Raw genomic sequence first — 18,062 nt, 5'->3', positions numbered from 1 at the left:
GCCTTGGTGTGATGGCGTGTCGGTGGTGGGTGTAGGTGTCTCGGGTGACTGAGCTGGGTCTGTCCTTGGATGGGCTTGCTGTGGTTGAAGTTATTTCTTGACCTCGGCAAGCTGTTCGGCAAGCCGGCACGTGGTTTCTACCAGCGTCGCATTGGTTGCGCGGAGTTGTTCGAGTTCTTTGTAGTAGGGGCTGGTAATCCACGCCTGCCAGCTGCTCGGAGTGCTTCGGCCACTAGTGGCGCTGTTGGAGCTGGCGCTGCTGCCTTTAACTTCGCCCTTGGCTACGTCGGCCCAGTTGACTTTGTCACGGGAGCGCGATCGCTTTGCACCGCAGCTGTTCCTGTCCGACGAGTCACGGCCGCGAGATGCGCTGCGCGAGGCATGACGGGAAGCGTAACGTGACGCGTGGCGTGAGGCATGGCGCGACGCGCTGCGGGATCCGCCACGGGAAGCGCTGCGCGAGCGTCCTAGGCGTGGAAAGGCGCTTGATTCGAGTGCTTGCTTTCGCTGTTCTTCGGCGTTACGGCGTTCCTATCGCCGTCGCCGCACGACGTACGGAACCTTGTATTTGGCTCTGCAGAGGCGGTCCCCAGTGGGGTGTTCTTCTCCACAGAGCTTGCACTTGGGGACACACTTGTGGCCCTATCTAGGATTAGAAACACCGCATGAAAGACAAACACGTACGTTCGGTGTGGGGCACACGTCGCGCCTGTGGCAGACCTTGCCGCATACTTTGCAAACTTCTATTTGCTTCCTGTAGAGACTGCACGGATAGAGCGTGGATGCATAACGTACATACTTGGGAACCTTGATACCGTTGAACACAACGATTATTGTCGTCGTGTTCCCGATACGCTTCGCTCCCACGGTGAGGGGGTTGTACTTTGTAACGATCTGCTGCATTATTTCGGCTTCGCTGTCCTCGAGCGCTATGCCCCTGATCACGCCCTTGACTGTGTCGTGGGCGGTCGTTCCGTAAGCGCTCACTTCGTATATTTTGCCTTGGACGTTGATAGCTTGTATTCGAGCATACTTGTTCGCTCGCTCCTCACACGGAGTGCTGAGCACCATAATGTTCTGATGGGTATTGGGACACGCCATATTCCCAGCTCAATCTGCCTTCTCAATTCCCGCTGCCGCCATGATGGCAGTAGCCACGCATGCAGCTCCCGCCTTGGAAATATCGAGCCCTCCGCGGGGCCGCACGACGATCTTAATTTCTTCCGCAGGCATTGTGGGCATGCGAGCCGCCCGAATAACTGCGGTCCTGACGTTCTTGTTGAATTTAGTCTTCTGCTGAGAGCTCGGAGTATCGGTACGAGAATTCGACACACCATGCGGTGCATGCAGGCGTGTTCGGCGCGTGTGCCCACCCTTGTGCAGCCATCCGGGCGTGCGATGAAATTCCTTGGGCATCAGGCACGTACCCAGGATTTTTTTTCGGGGGGGCCCACCACCTCCATCATCATCATCACCACCACCATCATCATCGTCCGGTTTTATGTCCACTGCAGGACGAAGGCCTCTCCCTGCGATCTCCAATTACCCCTGTCCTGCGCCAACCGATTCCAACTAGCGCCCGCGAATTTCCTAACTTCATCGCTCCACCTTGTGTTTTGTCGTCCTCGATTGCGTTTCCTTGCTCTTGGTACCCAGTCTGTAACCCTAATGGTCCAACGGTTATCTAACCGGCGCATTACATGACCTGCCAAGCTACATTTTTTCATCTTGATGTCAATTAGAGAATCGTCTATACCCGTTCGCTCTCTGATCCAAACCACTCTCTTTCTCTCTTAACGTCACGCCTAGCAATCTTCGTTCGATCGCTCCTTGCGTGGTCCTTAACTTGCTCTCAAGTCTCGGCCCATATGCACTGGCAAATGCACTGGCACTGGACATATTGCACTGGCAAAATGCACTGATTGCACAGCTCACTTTTCAATAATAATGGTAAGCTTCCAGTCAGGAGCTGGCAATGTCTGTCGTATGCGATCAAACCTATTTTTATTCTTCTGTGAATTTCCTTCTCATGATCAGGGTTCCCTCTCATTAATTGACCTAGGTACACGTACTCCTTCAAAGTCTCTAGTGGCCGACTGGCCATCCTGATCTCTTGTTCCTTTGCCCGGCTATTTATCATTATCTTCATCTTCTGCATAATAATATTCAACCCCACTCTTACACTCTCTCTGTTAAGGTCTCCAATCATTTGTTGTAACTCGTCTGCATTGTTGTTGAATAGAACAATGTCATCGGCAAACCGAAGGTTGCTGAGATATTTGCCGTCGATCTTTACTTCTAAGCCTTCCCAGTTTAATACCTTGAATTCTTCTAAGCACGCAGTGAACACTTTGGAGAAATTGTCTCTCTCTGTCTGACCCCTTTCTCTATAGGTATCTCCCTGCTTTTCTTGTGTAGAATTAAGGTAGCTGTAGAACCTCTGTAGATATTCTAACGCGAAAGACGAGTCAGTAAGACGAGAACCTATTTACAGATTATATTTACAACAACGGTTGTAGCACTCATCGGTTAGATTCACAGCGCGAGCCCAGTTCGTTCTTGCTCCTCTTTTCTGGAGTGATGGCGCCTACGCGCCTCATTCAAACAAACAAATACCTCACGCATGTAGCAATATTTTCCAAGCTTTTTACGTAAGCGTTCTGTACTCCTTGATTACGTAGTGCCTCTACGATTGCTGGTATCTCTACTGAATCAAATGCCTTTTCGTAATCTATATAAGCCACATAGAGAGGCTTATTGTACTCTGCAGATTTCGCGATAACCTGATTGATGACATGGATGGGATCCATTGTAAAGTATTCCTGAAGCCAGCCTGTTCCCTTGGTTGACAAAATCCAGCGTCAACCTTATTCTATTCGAGATTATTTTGGTAAATATTTTATATAATACTGGGAGCAAGCTAATGGTCCCATAATTGTTCTATTCTTTAACGTCTCCTTTTTTGTGGATTAATATAATGTCTGCATTCTTCCATTTTTCTGGGACCCTTGCAGTCGATAGACACTTCGTATAAAGAGCCGCCAGTTTTCCAAGCATTATGTCTCCTCCATCTTTGATTAAATCGACTGTTATTCCACCTTATCCTCCCGCTGTTCATCGTTTCATGTCTTGAAGGGCCCTTCTGACCTCATCGCTAGTTATAGGAGAGTTTCTGTATCCTGTTTACTACTGTTTCTTAGTGAACTATCGTGACTCCTCTGGGTACTGTATACAGGTCATCTTAGAATTTTACCGCTGCTTTTACTGTATCTTCGAGATTGCTGATGATATTATCCTTCATATCCTTTAGTGCATACATCATGGTTTGTCCTACACTCTAAAAACTAAGAGAGTGCCGGGCACTCCCTTTGAGGGAGTAGCGGCTTGTCCCATATTTCACTCTCTTTTCGAGAGTAGATCGACCCTCTTTGAGAGAGAGTAGGTCAACTCCTGTTGACAGAGTTTTGTTACTCCACCGCAAGGGATTGCTAGTACTCTTCCGCAGAGTGATAATACTCTTCCCACAGGGAGTGCTAGTACTCTTCCGCAGAGTGCTAATACTCTCACCGCAGGGGTAATGGCACTCCACCAGACCGAGTACTTCTACTCCCCCAAACAGAGTGCTAGTACTCTTCCCAATACCCTCGTAGCGAAGTCCTGGCCACGCATGCAGGCAGGAAATCAGATCAAATTAGGGCCGCTGATATACCTTCCCAAGGCGGCTCCTCAGAGTCAGTGGCCCAATTCCAAGCAGCCTTCTGAATAGGCGTGAGCAAAGTTATGCAGGCTTTTAAAGTCATTTTTCCTGGCTATTTGCTGCCTACCATGAGGCGTGACTGCTCGGAATCGGCCTATGCGTATGCGTCCCGAACGCCACCGCGGAGAAAAAAAAGAGTTAACGGAGACTTAATCCGCAAATATCACACTCATAAGTCACATAACCTAATTAGAACATGATAGACAAGGGCATGACATACTTATGAAGAACCACATTGCTCTATACATCACGTGGATTCGAACCCGCGTACACTCGAATTTATACAATTCAAAGCACACATCCTAACCATTACACCACAAAACCACCACACTCAATCGTGTTCTTTTAGAGGTTATATATATAACAAATGTATTTGAGGAATCTGCTGCGGTGGGTTGAGTTTCTCTGCAGTGTGCTGTGCTGTTGTGTACTGTAATACGTTTGCGTTTGCATCATTTCCATTCCTTGCTACGACTAACGAAGGAATACAACGTAGACGACGACGTGAGAACTATTAACGGCTTGTCGTCACCCCAGAAAAATAACAAATGTGCCGTTCAGCGCACGATCGAGTGCTTTTCCAGTCCATGCATAATATGTTCTCCGAAAATACGCGGATACAAAGTATCGTGCCAACCATCCACGTATGTGAATTTAAGTCGCGCGTATACTGGTGAGTATTTCTGTTTATTTTTTTCCGCCAGTTCCATTCGTATGTGGTCAACTGCGACGCCAGTACCAGGCATTTCAACGTGCCTCACGATGCCGTGTAGGCGTGCTTTTCAAGTGCATTAGTTTAGAGTTTGGTTCAGTCCGTTGTGAGCTGTTGTCCTGCATTAGCAGCGGATCGTTAGCGTTTTGAAGTGCATGCATTCCAGCATTTGGAGACTGCTTATGCCGATAGCCGCGTCACATGCATTGGCACGCATGTTTAAATGACTAATGTGACCACTTGTTACGCGTGCACTGCTCGTATCCTGTGGCAGGGCTCGTTCTAAAAGCTTCGAAGACCATCTACTTTCATACGTGTGTTCAATATATATGCAAAGGATGGACTTGCCGGCTAGTTGGTTGAGCATTTTAGAAGAAAGAGCGCAACAGAAGCACGACGCAAAAACATGGACCACACCACGAAGCGCTGGTGTGGTTGATGATTTTTTTCGTCCTGGTGTTTGCGCTGTTTCTTCTTCCACGATACACGCATACCACAGGTATGCGAAAGTTTAGGAGCATAGGGCGTTAACTTTGTTTTCCCCGTTTCCTCTCAGTGTCAATGGCACAATGCGTTGCCCGGAATTGCGCACGCTTACCCCCATATTCAGAAATGCATCATAACTTGAAGCCCATGCTTGACTTGATCTAAATGACGCAAGTCGTGAACGCACCAAAAGAAAGGCAGTGAGCGTCTAGGGGACGTTCGCACCAGGCGTCGTTTATCTAAAGTCAAGCATGAGCTTTGTATTAACATACATTTCTGAATACGGGGGTTAGTCATCTACTTCTCAAAGAAAATGTCGAAGAAACGCCCACCAAAACCAGGCACATTCGTAAACTTAACTAGGCAATACGAAGCTCCATAGAAAAAGAGTGGTATTAAAAGCTTTCAGTAGTTTTCTTTACTCCAAAATGGTTGCGCTCTCGTGGCTTCAATGCACAGAGATAGTGCAGCGTTAGCTAAAAAGCATGAATTTACGAACTCTATGCCAAAATAAGCTTGTAAAATTATTTAGGTGCTAGAATCCAGGGTTTGTAGCGATCCTTGAAAACCCCTTATTTCTAAAATGCCATATTCAAGGCATTGAAAACCCTGGAATTTTTAGAAGTACTGGAAAGTCCTTAAATTTGTACACTTGGCTTGACTTAGCAGACATTGCCAAGTGTTTTTTTTTCCCCTTTCTGTGACACTCTTCGCATGTCACAGAGAATTGTCCGTGGAGGTAATAGAAGGAAAGCGACATCCTTAAAGTTGAAATTACAAAGGAGCTGCAGATACCAGTTTTAGGCACATGGAACCGGCGACAAATGTACTTGGAGGAGCAGAAGCAGGAAGCTCAACAGTTGAGGCATTCAAAGAAAAGCCGTGATGAGTAAATCGAGAGCTACAGACACAATAGAAGGAATTTACAAATGACTATTGCTTATTTGGTGATGAAAAGCTGAGGCAACACATGATATCACATACACTGTCAAACCAAACAGCATTCAAAAACTGCAAATGTTGCAGGTCCAAGTAGTTAATTGTGCTATTGCAGAAAAACTTTGAGCAATTTCTTGAAATGCTTCCTTGTGTGCGTTTAGTGATGGGCGGTGAAAGGCAAATTAGCAGTCTTTCAAATGTTTGAAATCAGTGAAATGCGATTTGTTTTCTATTCTTTTGTTTGCATTAAAGTTAACGATTTTGTTGAACAAGTTATTGCCTGTCCAAACTACTAAAAAAATCGCACGAGGTCCTTGAAGTTACTGTGTCGGGGCGTCGAAAGTTCTTGAAAACCATTGCATTTTTTTCTTCAATATTGCTACGAACCCAGTAGAACAACTGTCATGGAGTAAAAACCTTGGCTGAACAGGGGCTTATACGAAGAGCACAGGACGACTAGAAATGCAGTAGCAGGCATGGAGAGCCCCGAAAAAGATGTGCCACATCTGCTCGTCTGCCTTATGTTTCTGCATTGACTGTCACATTTTTAATAGAAGTGCACTTACTGTTCTACTCCAATAAACGCAACATTACTAACTCCAGTATGGGGCAGTCCTTCAGCCAGTGCAGAACTCTTTCTGTACATCCCTGTCAGCTCTGTCATTTTTCCAGCATTGTAGTACAAGATTTGTTAAACTGGTTTCGCAGAATATGAGCAGTATAGTCTTAAATTAGCTGTTTATTTGTATGCACAAGTTCAGGTCCTCAGTTTTGTTGCATGACAAATTGCCATACCTCAATAGATACAAGAAAAAAACGTTATTAGAGTTTAATAAAATCCAAACAGTAATGATCACAACAATATAATGACATACATTTCTTTTGGTACGTATACAGCCCATGTCTTGGCACTGTATAAATTCAACTATACATCGCAAGTACTGTGTCCTGATCACTATTATTCACATGTGTAAAACCATCACAGCAATTCTTCAACAAATATCACAGTGATTAGTGACATACACTTTGTAACTGCTTTACATGAGCATAATATATACAAATGGTCCCTGTGTACCTACACATGACAAGTGCCACCCGAGTACTATTACTCACAGGTGTAAAACCAACAAAGCAGTTCTTTAAAAATATCACAGCGCTTAGTGATGTACATGCTGTAACTCCCTTGTAAAAGCTTAATACAAACACGTGAGCACACAGAAAGCTAGCAGTGGGCCTACATGGAAATACCACCGCCTCATTACTAATTTCCAAGTGTAAAACCAACCAAGCAGTTCTTTAAAGAATATCACAATGCTTAGTGACATACATTTTGTAACTAGCTTATATAAGCTTTATACAAACATGAGAACATACACAAAGCTATCGGTGCACCTACATAGAAGCGCGGCCATCTGAACACTATTATTTGCAAGTGTAAGCTCAACAGAACAGTTCGTTATAGTGACGCCCATTTTGTAACTGCCTTATACAAGCTTAGTGCAAGCACAAGAATGCGGAAAAAAATAAATTAAAAACTTGCTCTATGAACACACAAACAGATCAACACAAATGGCAAACACCGCTTTGAAGACACGTGACCGTGACAAATCGCAGTGCTGTGCCGGTTGAAACTGCCATCCACAAAAGTATTGAGCAATGCTTAAACCACACGCAATAAAGTGCTGAAAGACTGCGTCTCTAACGTACCTATTTTAATTCACATTTCTTGAATATAGGGCTCCCTTGCAGATAAGGCATCTGATCCAACTGACCTGATTTTACACCTGCTAAATGCATACAATGCACTCAGGTATAACTGGTAATAATAATTATAAAAGTCATTTAAAAACTTGATAGTATGATGAAGATGCATGACTACAAAAGTTCTGTCCCCCTCGTACTTGTTAAAAAGGTGTAAGTACGACACATGTTCTTTTTTTCCAGAATTGTTGCATTAATGGACACACGGGAACCTCGAACCCACAAAAAAAGAAGATACTGCTGTGTTAATAGTGTTATGAATAATTTTTTGTGAAAGCTTTTTACAGACAAGTTGCAGTCTCGTTTCTGAAGGTTGAGCTGTATCATGCAAAATAACATGGAAAGTGGTCACATGGGAGCATGACACTATGCCATAATGTTCGTTTCAGTTGACTCTCTTGCCCTACAAGTCACTGCTCACTGTGACCAGTGCTGGAACAGCAGTGTCTGTGTGATTTTCATCACACTTCTGTCCTATGCCATCCTTACCAGAGATGGCGGCACATCGATACCCAAATTCCGATAGTGTTGCTTTCTCAGGTGGTTGTTTTTGATTTGCTCAATATGAGTTGGCACTTCAGCTGCATCAAACTTCTATTTTACCTCTTCAACAACAACATAACAATCTTATGACACCTGTGTTGTCCTTCTAGTTGCCTACAAAGACCAGTTAATCTAGCAACAACACTGACAGTCTCTACTACCTTCTAATGGGGAAGAGGTGTGTCCCACCATGTGTTCCACATTGTTGTCGCTATGTGGGCTGGCTGGGGAGGCAACTGTAATATGTTTGCATATCTTAAAGTGATGCTTGTACTGTGTTATAACACTTAACTTAGTCTTGCACTTGCTGCACAAGAACACTGGCTCACAGTCGTGGTGAAAAGCTTTTGTATGCTGAGCAAATGAGTTCTATGCACTACAAGAAAGTCACATTGATAACACACATGTTGCTCTAGCAGGCCTGGTGCGGTTCCTTCTGACACTGCTGCTGATGCTGACACACTGCTGCTTGCGTCGTACACTGTTGCAGCTGCAGTAGACATGGCCGTCTCTGTATCTATTGCTGCCGTGCCACCTGTCATGGTAACTTCAGGTGGTATCGGGCTCACTTCTGCAACAGAGATGTCGTTTGCCCCTTGAGGGCTCTCGTCATCAGGGCCAATAATTTCATAGGCATTGTCTCCTGCATCGAAGAATCAATAAGAACAGCCTGAATTAATAAACATAGCTCTAAACAGTATGGACATCAAAACTTAACGCCCTAGCTCGAGCGCTAATCAACCGAGCGGGACCAATCGTCTCGTCAATCCCCACCCTTTACTTTCATGCCCCTGCCATCCAATTACTGCGACCGACTCGAGATCCAGCGACTCAACCGCAGGATTTATCCTCCGCCTCACAAAAAGCTCAGCACTGAAGATGCCGTAGCTCTTCGACTTATACAGACCAACACATTTCCAAACCTACACAGATACAGTAAAATGTTCCCACATACATATTGCGGCATCTGCCCCTGGTGCGGCGACACACGCCCTACACTCTTTCACATCTCGTGGGGGTGCGAGGGCAAACGTCAACACTTAAAGACTCCTAGCACGTCATTTGAGCGGTGGGAGGTACAGCTGACCGCCGATACCCTGGCGGGACAAGAAGCTCTCGTCCAGCAAGTACGTCGAGCAGCCATGGCCAGTGGAGTCCTGGAATGAGGACACCACCCACTCGACCTCAAGAGCAACCACCTCGATGGTCCGAATAAATGTTTTCTCTCTCTCTCTCTAACCACAAGCTTTGCACATCAGTGACCAGGCTTATTGAATAATACTTGCAGGAGGAGTTACACAATTGTGTGTGTACATTACAGTTAAGCCTCATTAGAAGAGATACTCAAGAGGCACGGGAAACATGTCTCTTGAAACCAAAAATTTTAAAACACTGAGGAGCCAGACTAGATCACTTTATTATGCATCATCACTAAAGTATGTTTAAATATATCTGAAGGAATAATTGCTCAGGGTGGCTTAAAGGGCCCCTAAACCACTTCTCGACATTTTTTGAACATTTCAAGTAAACACACGCATCAAAATCAGAATGCCGTCACAATTGACGATGCCAAACGCCACAGTGTGTAGCACCTGTGGGAGCACCACAAAATGAAGAAAACGACCCCGTGCGCCTCTCTGGACCTATCCTGCACCCCCCAGTTTGTCCTGACATCACCAGGCTGTCTCTGATGATGTCACCAGTTTCCGGTGCTGTCGAGTGGTCGAACGAAAGTGTATGACTGCCGGCAAGGCCTGCAAGCAAATACACACTCCTTCCTCGTCGCGTTGCTCGCGATGCCATTGTGGGCAGCCAATGGGGGCAAAGAACAGAAACGCCAACAGGAAGGTCTCCCTATGAGGCTCTTCAACTAGAGTCACCATACAGTTCCATTGTATTGGCGAGGTCATTAGCGCCACCCCTCGCAGGACGACGGGCCTGCGTGGCAGCAACAGAGCTCGTTGGTGATGGCCTGTCCCGTAACATTTGGAGGTGTACTAGGCGAGGAAAAGACGATACTGTCCAGATGGCGCGTACCAGATGACATAGTAAAATGAGCGGGGACTACTTTTCGATAATCAAACACGTAGCTCCGCTATTACTGCACCGTTTCGAAAAATTCTCGTGGCTACGTGTTCGTTGCCTTAACATGTACAACTGCAACACCGCAACTAAATTTCAACCTGGGTGGTTTAGGGGCCCTTTAAAGAAAACATTCACAGCTTTTTAGTGACTGTAGATTATGTTAGCTTCCTTCCTAACTTCTGGAAGTTAAACACTTCACTTTGAAAGCCTTGTTGCTCGCAGTGCCTTTGAGGTGCTCTTAGACGCTCGTCAGCTTCAACTGTCGACACTTTCTGCCCTGCACTGTCCTCGTTGCCCTCCTTTTCTAGTTCATGCTTAAGAGACATGCGCAATTGACTTGTGTGAGAATTGCATGATCTTTACGCCCTTCACAGCATACAAGGTGCATGAAGTGAATGTGTCTGGGTTGTGTCCCTTCGAAGTAGTGAATACTTAAAAAGTCGTTGGTAACAAAGGTGTCTCTTGTTACAGTGTTGTTAAAGTGGCAAGCACTGGAAAACCAACCAAACCATTTTCAGATGTCTCTTACAACCAAGTGTATCTTGTAATGAGATTCTACTGTACTGAATATTTTTCATCTATGGATCATCTGCATGTACATTAGTCACAAAGACATGTTGTGTGGAATGGCGAATCAGGAAAAAGCTCGTACTCTTACTTTTTGTCCCTAACATAAGCAGCTGATAACAATATGATAAAAAGCAAGTAATGAGGCTAGCATGGAACATAATCCTTCAGCTCTAAACAGTTTTTTGGGCCCACATCATTCCCTCATGACATAAGGAAACAACTTGATTGCAAAAATGGCTGCATGTGATCTGAGTTGATTGAAGCAAACAATACGTAAGGTTGCCCTGTATGTAATTTTATCAGAGTGCTTTTTAAATGTCCTGCTGGCGATCCTGGCTGCACGATGTTTCTCATGCTTTTTGGCACGATTCCTTTCTTTTCCACTCCACTCTTTTTTCTGGTTTTCTCCCCTTTCCCTTCCCCCTTGCGTAAAATAGCACACCTGAAGTATCAAATCTGTTGAATTATTGTGCGTATTAAACCTGTTAACATGCGGGCTTCTTTGTGGTCTGTTTTGTATTTTTGTGCTGTACAAGTCAATTCAAAATGAAAGATGGAATGTCTCTGCCTTTAGTATAATTGGATGTGTTTGTGTGTGTGTGTGTGTGTGCGTGTATATATATATATATATATATATATATATATATATATATATATATATATATATATATATATATATATATATATATATATACACGTCTCTCATGTTTTGAAATATATGTACATTCAGGAGTGCCTGCATGCTCTTCTCCCCTGCTCCAGTGACGAAAAGGAGAGCCTTTTTATGTACCATAGTAAAAGATTCATAGGTTTTCACTGAGCCCATTACATCACTTATCACATGGATCTGTAACAATACAGAGTAGCAGTGGTCCATATTACTAACCCATCCCAACATAACTATATATCAGCACGTACCGACATGCTGTGAAACAGCTGTTGCAAAGCCGCTGGTGCTGGCAATTTCCGCAGCACTGCAGTGGTACAGCCGAGTGCCACCTGTATAGTGACAAATGCATATGCATGTTAGCAACTCACTAGTTGCTGATGGTTTCATAAGCTTTACACTACACAATAAAGTAATCTAGACAACTTTGTTGGAACAAATACACATAATTAGGACACCATTTAAAGACTAACACAATTGCCCCCAATCTCTCACTAAGGGATAATACTACTGAAACATCGGTGGAGAGCTCAGATTAACACAGCCCATAAACGACAAGATTTTCTTTGAGGAAAACAGCTATAACAGCGGTTAGTTTTCTTGATCATTTGATGTGCTAGCTTTGATTTAAATGCCATGCAGTACTATAAAATATGAAGTGCCGCATTTCTAGCAGCAGAAGGCGTCGTCAGCCTCATGGTACAACTGATTCCTGCACTGTTTGTGTCAGTGAGCCGACACATACAAAGAAAACCGAATTCACACATACATATACAGTGCCAAGTGCACTCCTTCTGAAAACGCAGCCGCCAGTTCCAATGCTGCTGAAAGGAAAGGTTATATAGAGTGCGAGACTGCATGGAACTACCACTTATGACTGTAAGTGTATGATCTGCTGATTGGAGAGGTAGTCACATGCTATTTCTGGTCTCTTTTAGAAGCATTACTAAAGGATGAATTAAAATCTATTCATAAGTCACGAATTTCACGCATCCACAGTTTGGTTACATAACTTGTGAGAAAAAGACATGTTTACCTGGAATAGCAGCCTTTCTTCCTGCTGCAAAATTTTCCTTCGAATTAATGAAATAACTTTACAGCATCATAATATATTGTGTTTCTCGCAACTACTTGCCGGCAGTGGCGAGTTACAGTGTTTATATCTGACTCATTGGGCGACAATACTGCCAAACACAAATATTTCACGAACATGAGAACACGTCCCTCGCAGAGAATAGCAACCATATATGCCTCTGTGAGATATGATCGCACCTTTGTGGTCAAAATGTAGATTAGAACGACACCACCATCTTATTTAAAAAAAAGCCTCAGTACAAGGCAGCAGCCAACTGCATAATGTGAAATTGCAACTGATGTCCACTTACTGGTGGCCTGTGTTCGAGTCACTTCTGGCAGTTGACAGGGTGCTGAGAAATGCACGTCCTGGGTTGTCCCTACAAAACATACAGGGTTATGTCAAATGTTGAAAATATATATACACCGGCATTTCATAAGTTGCAAAACTATGAGTAAACTAATAAACAACTGTAATGTAAACAGAGTACACATGATAAGATAGGCTGTCAACTAGTAATGCATTATGCGAAAAACCTAACGCATAGGAAAGACTATATGTATACACACGAAGCTGACACACAATTTAATTCGCTATAGGTTTTTCCGTGCAGTATATTCAAATTATTATGTCTTGTGGTTAGAGCAAAATTAGTGTAAATTACGCACTAAATTATGTACCCTGGAAAACTTTTCTTCAATATGCACCTGTGCACCCTTCGAATGAGTAGCGTTGTAAAATTTACGCACATGGCATTTAACATAGTTGCTGAACACGGATTTCCTTTGCCCTGTGTCGTGTACAGTGAGCTACATATATCTGCCCCCCCCCCCCCCTTCTGTGCTAGCCATACTGCGTGCCATTGCACCTATACGCATGTCAATAAACCTCACGACACAGAAATAAAAAAAAAGCGCCAATCACCCATGCCTGTATGTTGTAGTGGGCCTAGCCTAACCAAGCATGGGCTGTTGCTTTTTATAGTAAACACAGGCACCGTGCTCATTGCAAGTATGTATCATGTCACTAAGCAAATATACAATTTCATTGTACAACTATTTTTTTATCACATGGATCTATCTGTTGAGAGGCAAGACAAAAAGCAGTCACTTCTCAGAACTAATGAGCTTTTTTAAAACACATCTCTAACTTTTCAATGACACTTGCTGCTATGTGTTTGTCTCCAGAGAGCATACTTGATTTGACTTTCCAATCGGAGGCATTACATAAGTATACCATGTTAAGATAACTGCCTGGAGCACGTGAGAATTTTCATCTTGGTGTAACATACTGTATCTTGATTTTGTTTACATTTGGTCAAATGGTACACCCAATATACGCACATACTAGTTTTCTTGTCCAAATTGCATGCCAATGTATTTAGATTTTTTGGCATTGGCTTCTCTGCACTACGTGAAGTCACGCTGCACTGGCTCTTTCACATCCTCGTGTCCTTGCAGCTGCCTTCTTGTGTTCTATAAAGCGGGTGCCTGAAAAATATCGTATGCAAAAGTCAACACAAGGGCATGGTGCAAAACAACATCAAGACAGTCAAGGCCATGGCAATAAAAGTCTTAGCTCTTAGTCTTCTTAGTGAAATGCATGCAAAACATCCACATGACTGCAACAGTCAACTGCTAAATTAACTTCAATTTTAGATATACACAAAAAAGAAATAACGGACAGTTCATCCTCGTTCAGCACGAATGTTAGAATACTCCTGCTAATGAATAGAATATTGGTCATTTTCAGACATCATAGGTCTGTCATGAGTCTGGTGTATCACAAACACTACTTGTGACACATCCTAAGCACGTGCCCAGTGTGCCCCCCGCACCATCCCTGGTTGTGCCACTGCTGAAGCCATAATTTGAGGATTATAGCTGCAAACATGATGCTCAGTAGGGATGAAAATATTGTTTTTCAGTTCAATGGATATATGGATGTGCCTATAAAAAAGGGCAACAAGGCTTGTTATGGCAAGCTTACCCACATTTCAATACTAACAAGAAAGTTCACTGTGGCCTGCATCTAAGTTTACTAAAAGGCGTGAACTTATTTTCATGTACGAGGTGCGCAATGGAGTTCATTTTTGACAGAGCCGACTACTGCTGCAGTTTGAAATCTAGCATTTTAGATTCTTGAAGGCATGTAAAAGTTGCAGTTAAACCGCAGTTATTAGTTTATTACACCAACCTATTGTTCTGTGTACGACAGACTGGTAACATGGAATTAAAGCAACATTTTATTTTGATATTTTATTTCTATACTAAAATTTTCAAGCGATAAACACATATTGATCTGCCATGCAATAGCAAAATGCACACATTACGCTTGTAACCCCCAGAGGAAGGCTGATTTAGCTATTCAAATGACATAACTCTGACACGCCAACTCATATTAGCAAATGCACAGGCATGTCCAAAACAATAAGCGTATGCAAAGCGTCCTTGCAATTGTAATTCCACACAGCAGCCGTTATATTCGATGCCGATGCATAACTAGCAGCTCGACAATTCACCGAGTTCGTAGACATAAGCATCCTTTCAGTTTCGCACCGTGCACGAAAACCGCAACAGGAGACAAAACCAGACCCACCTATAATCACACCATTTCAATACATGAGCAAAAACAGTTCAGTCTTAGGGATAAACACTGTGAGAGCGATTTAGTGCGCGACGGCGACGAGCGACGGCTTCGAGCGACAAAACGGGCCGTCGCTTGAACAGATGGCTCGGTTCTGGAAATCTATAAATCATCGCTCGTCGCCCGAAAGTGCTATGAGCGATTAGCCAACAGCGCGAAGCCGGAACTGGATGTACATCGCTCAAATACTACCGATTGTCGCGCGGAACGAGCAAATGATTCAATTTTTATACCTGCAAGGATGAGAACCTACGGCAATAGCTCCGGAAATATTTTATGCTACTTTTTATCGTAAAATACATCAACGTAAATTACTAAAGCACGCGTCACGCATGATTGCAGCCCTCATGCCGGCAACACCGGGGAGGCGTCGCTCAATATCGTCGCTCGCACGGAGTACGACTTGTAGGCGACAAGCGAACGCGACAGCCATCTCCATCGCGTCGCTTGTAGCTGCCGCGCGCAAGATCGCTTATATGGGGTTTATACTTTTTTCAGCATAAAAAATGGATTCCTCATGCGTTTTCAGTAAGTTCAAGATAATGCGCCCAACTGACCTCTTGCAGCATGCAGCTGAATGCCTGCGGCAAAGTTTCTAACTAGCACTGGTGCTGCACGTAACTTCAGTGGTCGCAGATTCCCCCTGCGCGAGACACCGTCAAGCGCGCGGTTTACTTATAAAAAAGCATGCTGCCAGCAAAACGACGCCTTCTGTTATGTGATTCCTTAGTTCAACAGCGTTCCGTACACAGTAGACTGCCAAACTGAATAAATTCAAACACACAAAACGCACGCTAATCACGCTCCGCATAGGCTCGAAATCACGGGCTGGTGAACGAACCATTTTAAGCGTCCTCTCGCCTTGTGTCTTATTGAACATACCATAGTTCTGGCAGCGTTTGCGATTTTTAAAGCTCTTACGGACAACGGCAAAGTGATAAAATCACATGGAGTTATCGCGACGACTGGCTTTTTCGATTGACATCGAGAGACACAGCGCGTATGCCTAGTCTTTTGTCAATCGCGTCGGCTAAGCGCAGCGACGACTTCCTGGCGATAGCATGACATATACGGAGAATGTGCACCTAAGTTAGAATTCACTTACCGTGGAGGATTTGCTGTTATATCCAAGGCATGACGAACGACTGTCGTGTTTTCGTGGCGACGCGAGATGGCTGCAACACGATCTCCGTTGGCTGGCAATCGCAGCTCCTATGCTGCGGATCACCTTTCTCCTGTGCTGTGTTGTTCCGCGATCTTGAGCGTGCGCGCGCGCGCGCGCGGTGGAGCAAATCCGAGTGAAAAAGTAGAGCGCTCGCTACGCGTTCCATTTGAACTGCGGCGGCCTGTTCTCTTAGAAGCAAAACGATGTGTTCTTTGCTCAGCGTGCATGAATGAAACATTGCCATGTTCGGGGCCAGCCACCTACAGTTGAAGCAGAAGATTACGCTACGTTTTGTTCTCTATTCTGCTAGTAACAGCGCAAAATGTAGACAAGGGACGAGACAAGAAGACACCACAAGCGCTTGTGGTGTCTTCTTGTCTCGCCCCTTGTCTACATTTTGCGCTGTTACTAGCAGGATGGAAAACCAACAAGCCAAGCTGCTATTCTAGCGAAATACATTTCCAGCGCTTGTGGTGTCTTCTTGTCTCGTCCCTTGTCTACATTTTGCGCTGTTACTAGCAGGATGGAAAACCAACAAGCCCAAGCTGCTATTCTAGCGAAATATATTGTTCTCTATTGCCGCAGGAGTAGAACGGGCATTCTACTCTCTCTCTGAAGGGGAGAGTGAAAAGCACATTTTACTCTCTCCTTGGTGAGAGAGTGAACAATGCATTTCACTCTCCTCGACATTTTGCGAGAGTAAAACGACGCTTTGAAGAGTGAACCGGCCGTTTCACTCCTGCGATACCCTTCCTAGTTTTTAGAGTGTATGCCAGGTTTCTTTTTTACTGATTTCAGGCTCCGTTCATTTCTTACGGCTTCTTCAGTCTTTCTCATGTTATAGTTTCGAATATCAGTTATTTTCGCCTTGTTGATCAGTTTTGACAGTTCCGCGAATTGCGTAACGCTGTGCGGCCGCCAGTCCCATACAACCGCGTAGAGCGCAGGACTCTGCGATTCTAGACGTACTGCGCTCACTGCGAAATGTTAGAAAAACACCCACATAAGCACAGCAGAGAAGTGGCTACGTGAGGCGGTTCGACCGATAACTGTAGAAGCGTCATTCAAAACAAGTAATTGTTCTCCACTTCCGGCGGCGTTTTCTCTACTTCCTTTTTGAATAAAAAGATGTTGATCCATAAATATTCTCATAAACAACGGTTAACGTTTTTATTATTCGCTTTTGCTTACAGTTTGGTTGTTGCCTTGGCTCTCTCCCTTAGTAGATCGCTTAATTTCTCAACTCCTTGCGATTTTTGTTTCCAGTTGCCAATTTTGCACGAAAGGTGCTATACAGTTAGGGAAAAATAGACGAGGTAACGGGCGACTGTCATCTTGCTTATGGGTTTAAGGGTTATTGCAGGGATTCATGATGGACGCTTTTTCACATTATTTTATTTCCCACCTTATCTAACCCATATCACGTGTATATGGTTCCGGGCATCTGCCAGCGTCGCGGCGAGCCGTAACTCAAGGAAACAAAAAGCAAAGGGATAAGTTAAACGCAATTGGCGTTTTCTCCGGCCGCAACTCGTTCCATGATAGTACAGACCAGCTGAGTAACAGCCGCATCCCTCTCCTGGTCTCAGGATCAGCCCAAACAAATAAGGTTGAACTAAAAAAAGCAACAGCTATGCGCGTGACGGTTGAATAGAT

At 44.3% G+C, this 18,062-nt stretch overlaps 2 protein-coding genes across 7 annotated transcripts in view; both read right to left on the bottom strand.

The window, feature by feature from the left end:
• Window positions 1-18,062, bottom strand: part of LOC135917120 (uncharacterized) — a 55,184-nt gene that overhangs the window by 34,459 nt on the left and 2,663 nt on the right. The gene's annotated exons all lie outside the window — the stretch shown is intronic.
• Window positions 6,709-16,455, bottom strand: LOC139054684 (uncharacterized). 2 transcript variants are annotated; one of them, XR_011511430.1, is made up of 5 exons: window positions 16,347-16,455; window positions 13,939-14,085; window positions 12,906-12,974; window positions 11,772-11,852; window positions 6,709-8,841 (listed from the first exon to the last, which is right to left on the bottom strand). XR_011511430.1 is itself a non-coding variant. In XM_070532107.1 (5 exons), exons 2-5 carry the CDS (start codon window positions 13,989-13,991, stop codon window positions 8,486-8,488), a joined length of 555 nt encoding a protein of 184 aa, XP_070388208.1. In that variant the 5' UTR covers window positions 13,992-14,085; window positions 16,347-16,455; the 3' UTR covers window positions 6,709-8,485. The 2 variants fall into 2 exon arrangements, 1 of the variants encoding a protein (XP_070388208.1); XM_070532107.1 differs by having other exon boundaries at window positions 13,943-14,085.

Source organism: Dermacentor albipictus, chromosome 1 (genome assembly GCF_038994185.2).
Source record: "Dermacentor albipictus isolate Rhodes 1998 colony chromosome 1, USDA_Dalb.pri_finalv2, whole genome shotgun sequence".
Lineage (NCBI taxonomy): Eukaryota > Metazoa > Arthropoda > Arachnida > Ixodida > Ixodidae > Dermacentor > Dermacentor albipictus.
The sequence above is the reverse complement of the archived record's forward strand: the minus strand, read 5'-3'. Positions and strand labels throughout refer to the sequence as shown.

Coding starts and splice junctions, on each gene's coding strand:
- LOC139054684 (XM_070532107.1), bottom strand. CDS start 13,991: ATGCCAAAAAATCTAAATACATTGGCATGCAATTTGGACAAGAAAACT. Junction 12,975..13,942: donor CAATTTGGACAAGAAAACTA/GTATGTGCGTAT, acceptor TATGTTTTGTAG/GGACAACCCAGGACGTGCAT. Junction 11,853..12,905: donor GACTCGAACACAGGCCACCA/GTAAGTGGACAT, acceptor GTCACTATACAG/GTGGCACTCGGCTGTACCAC.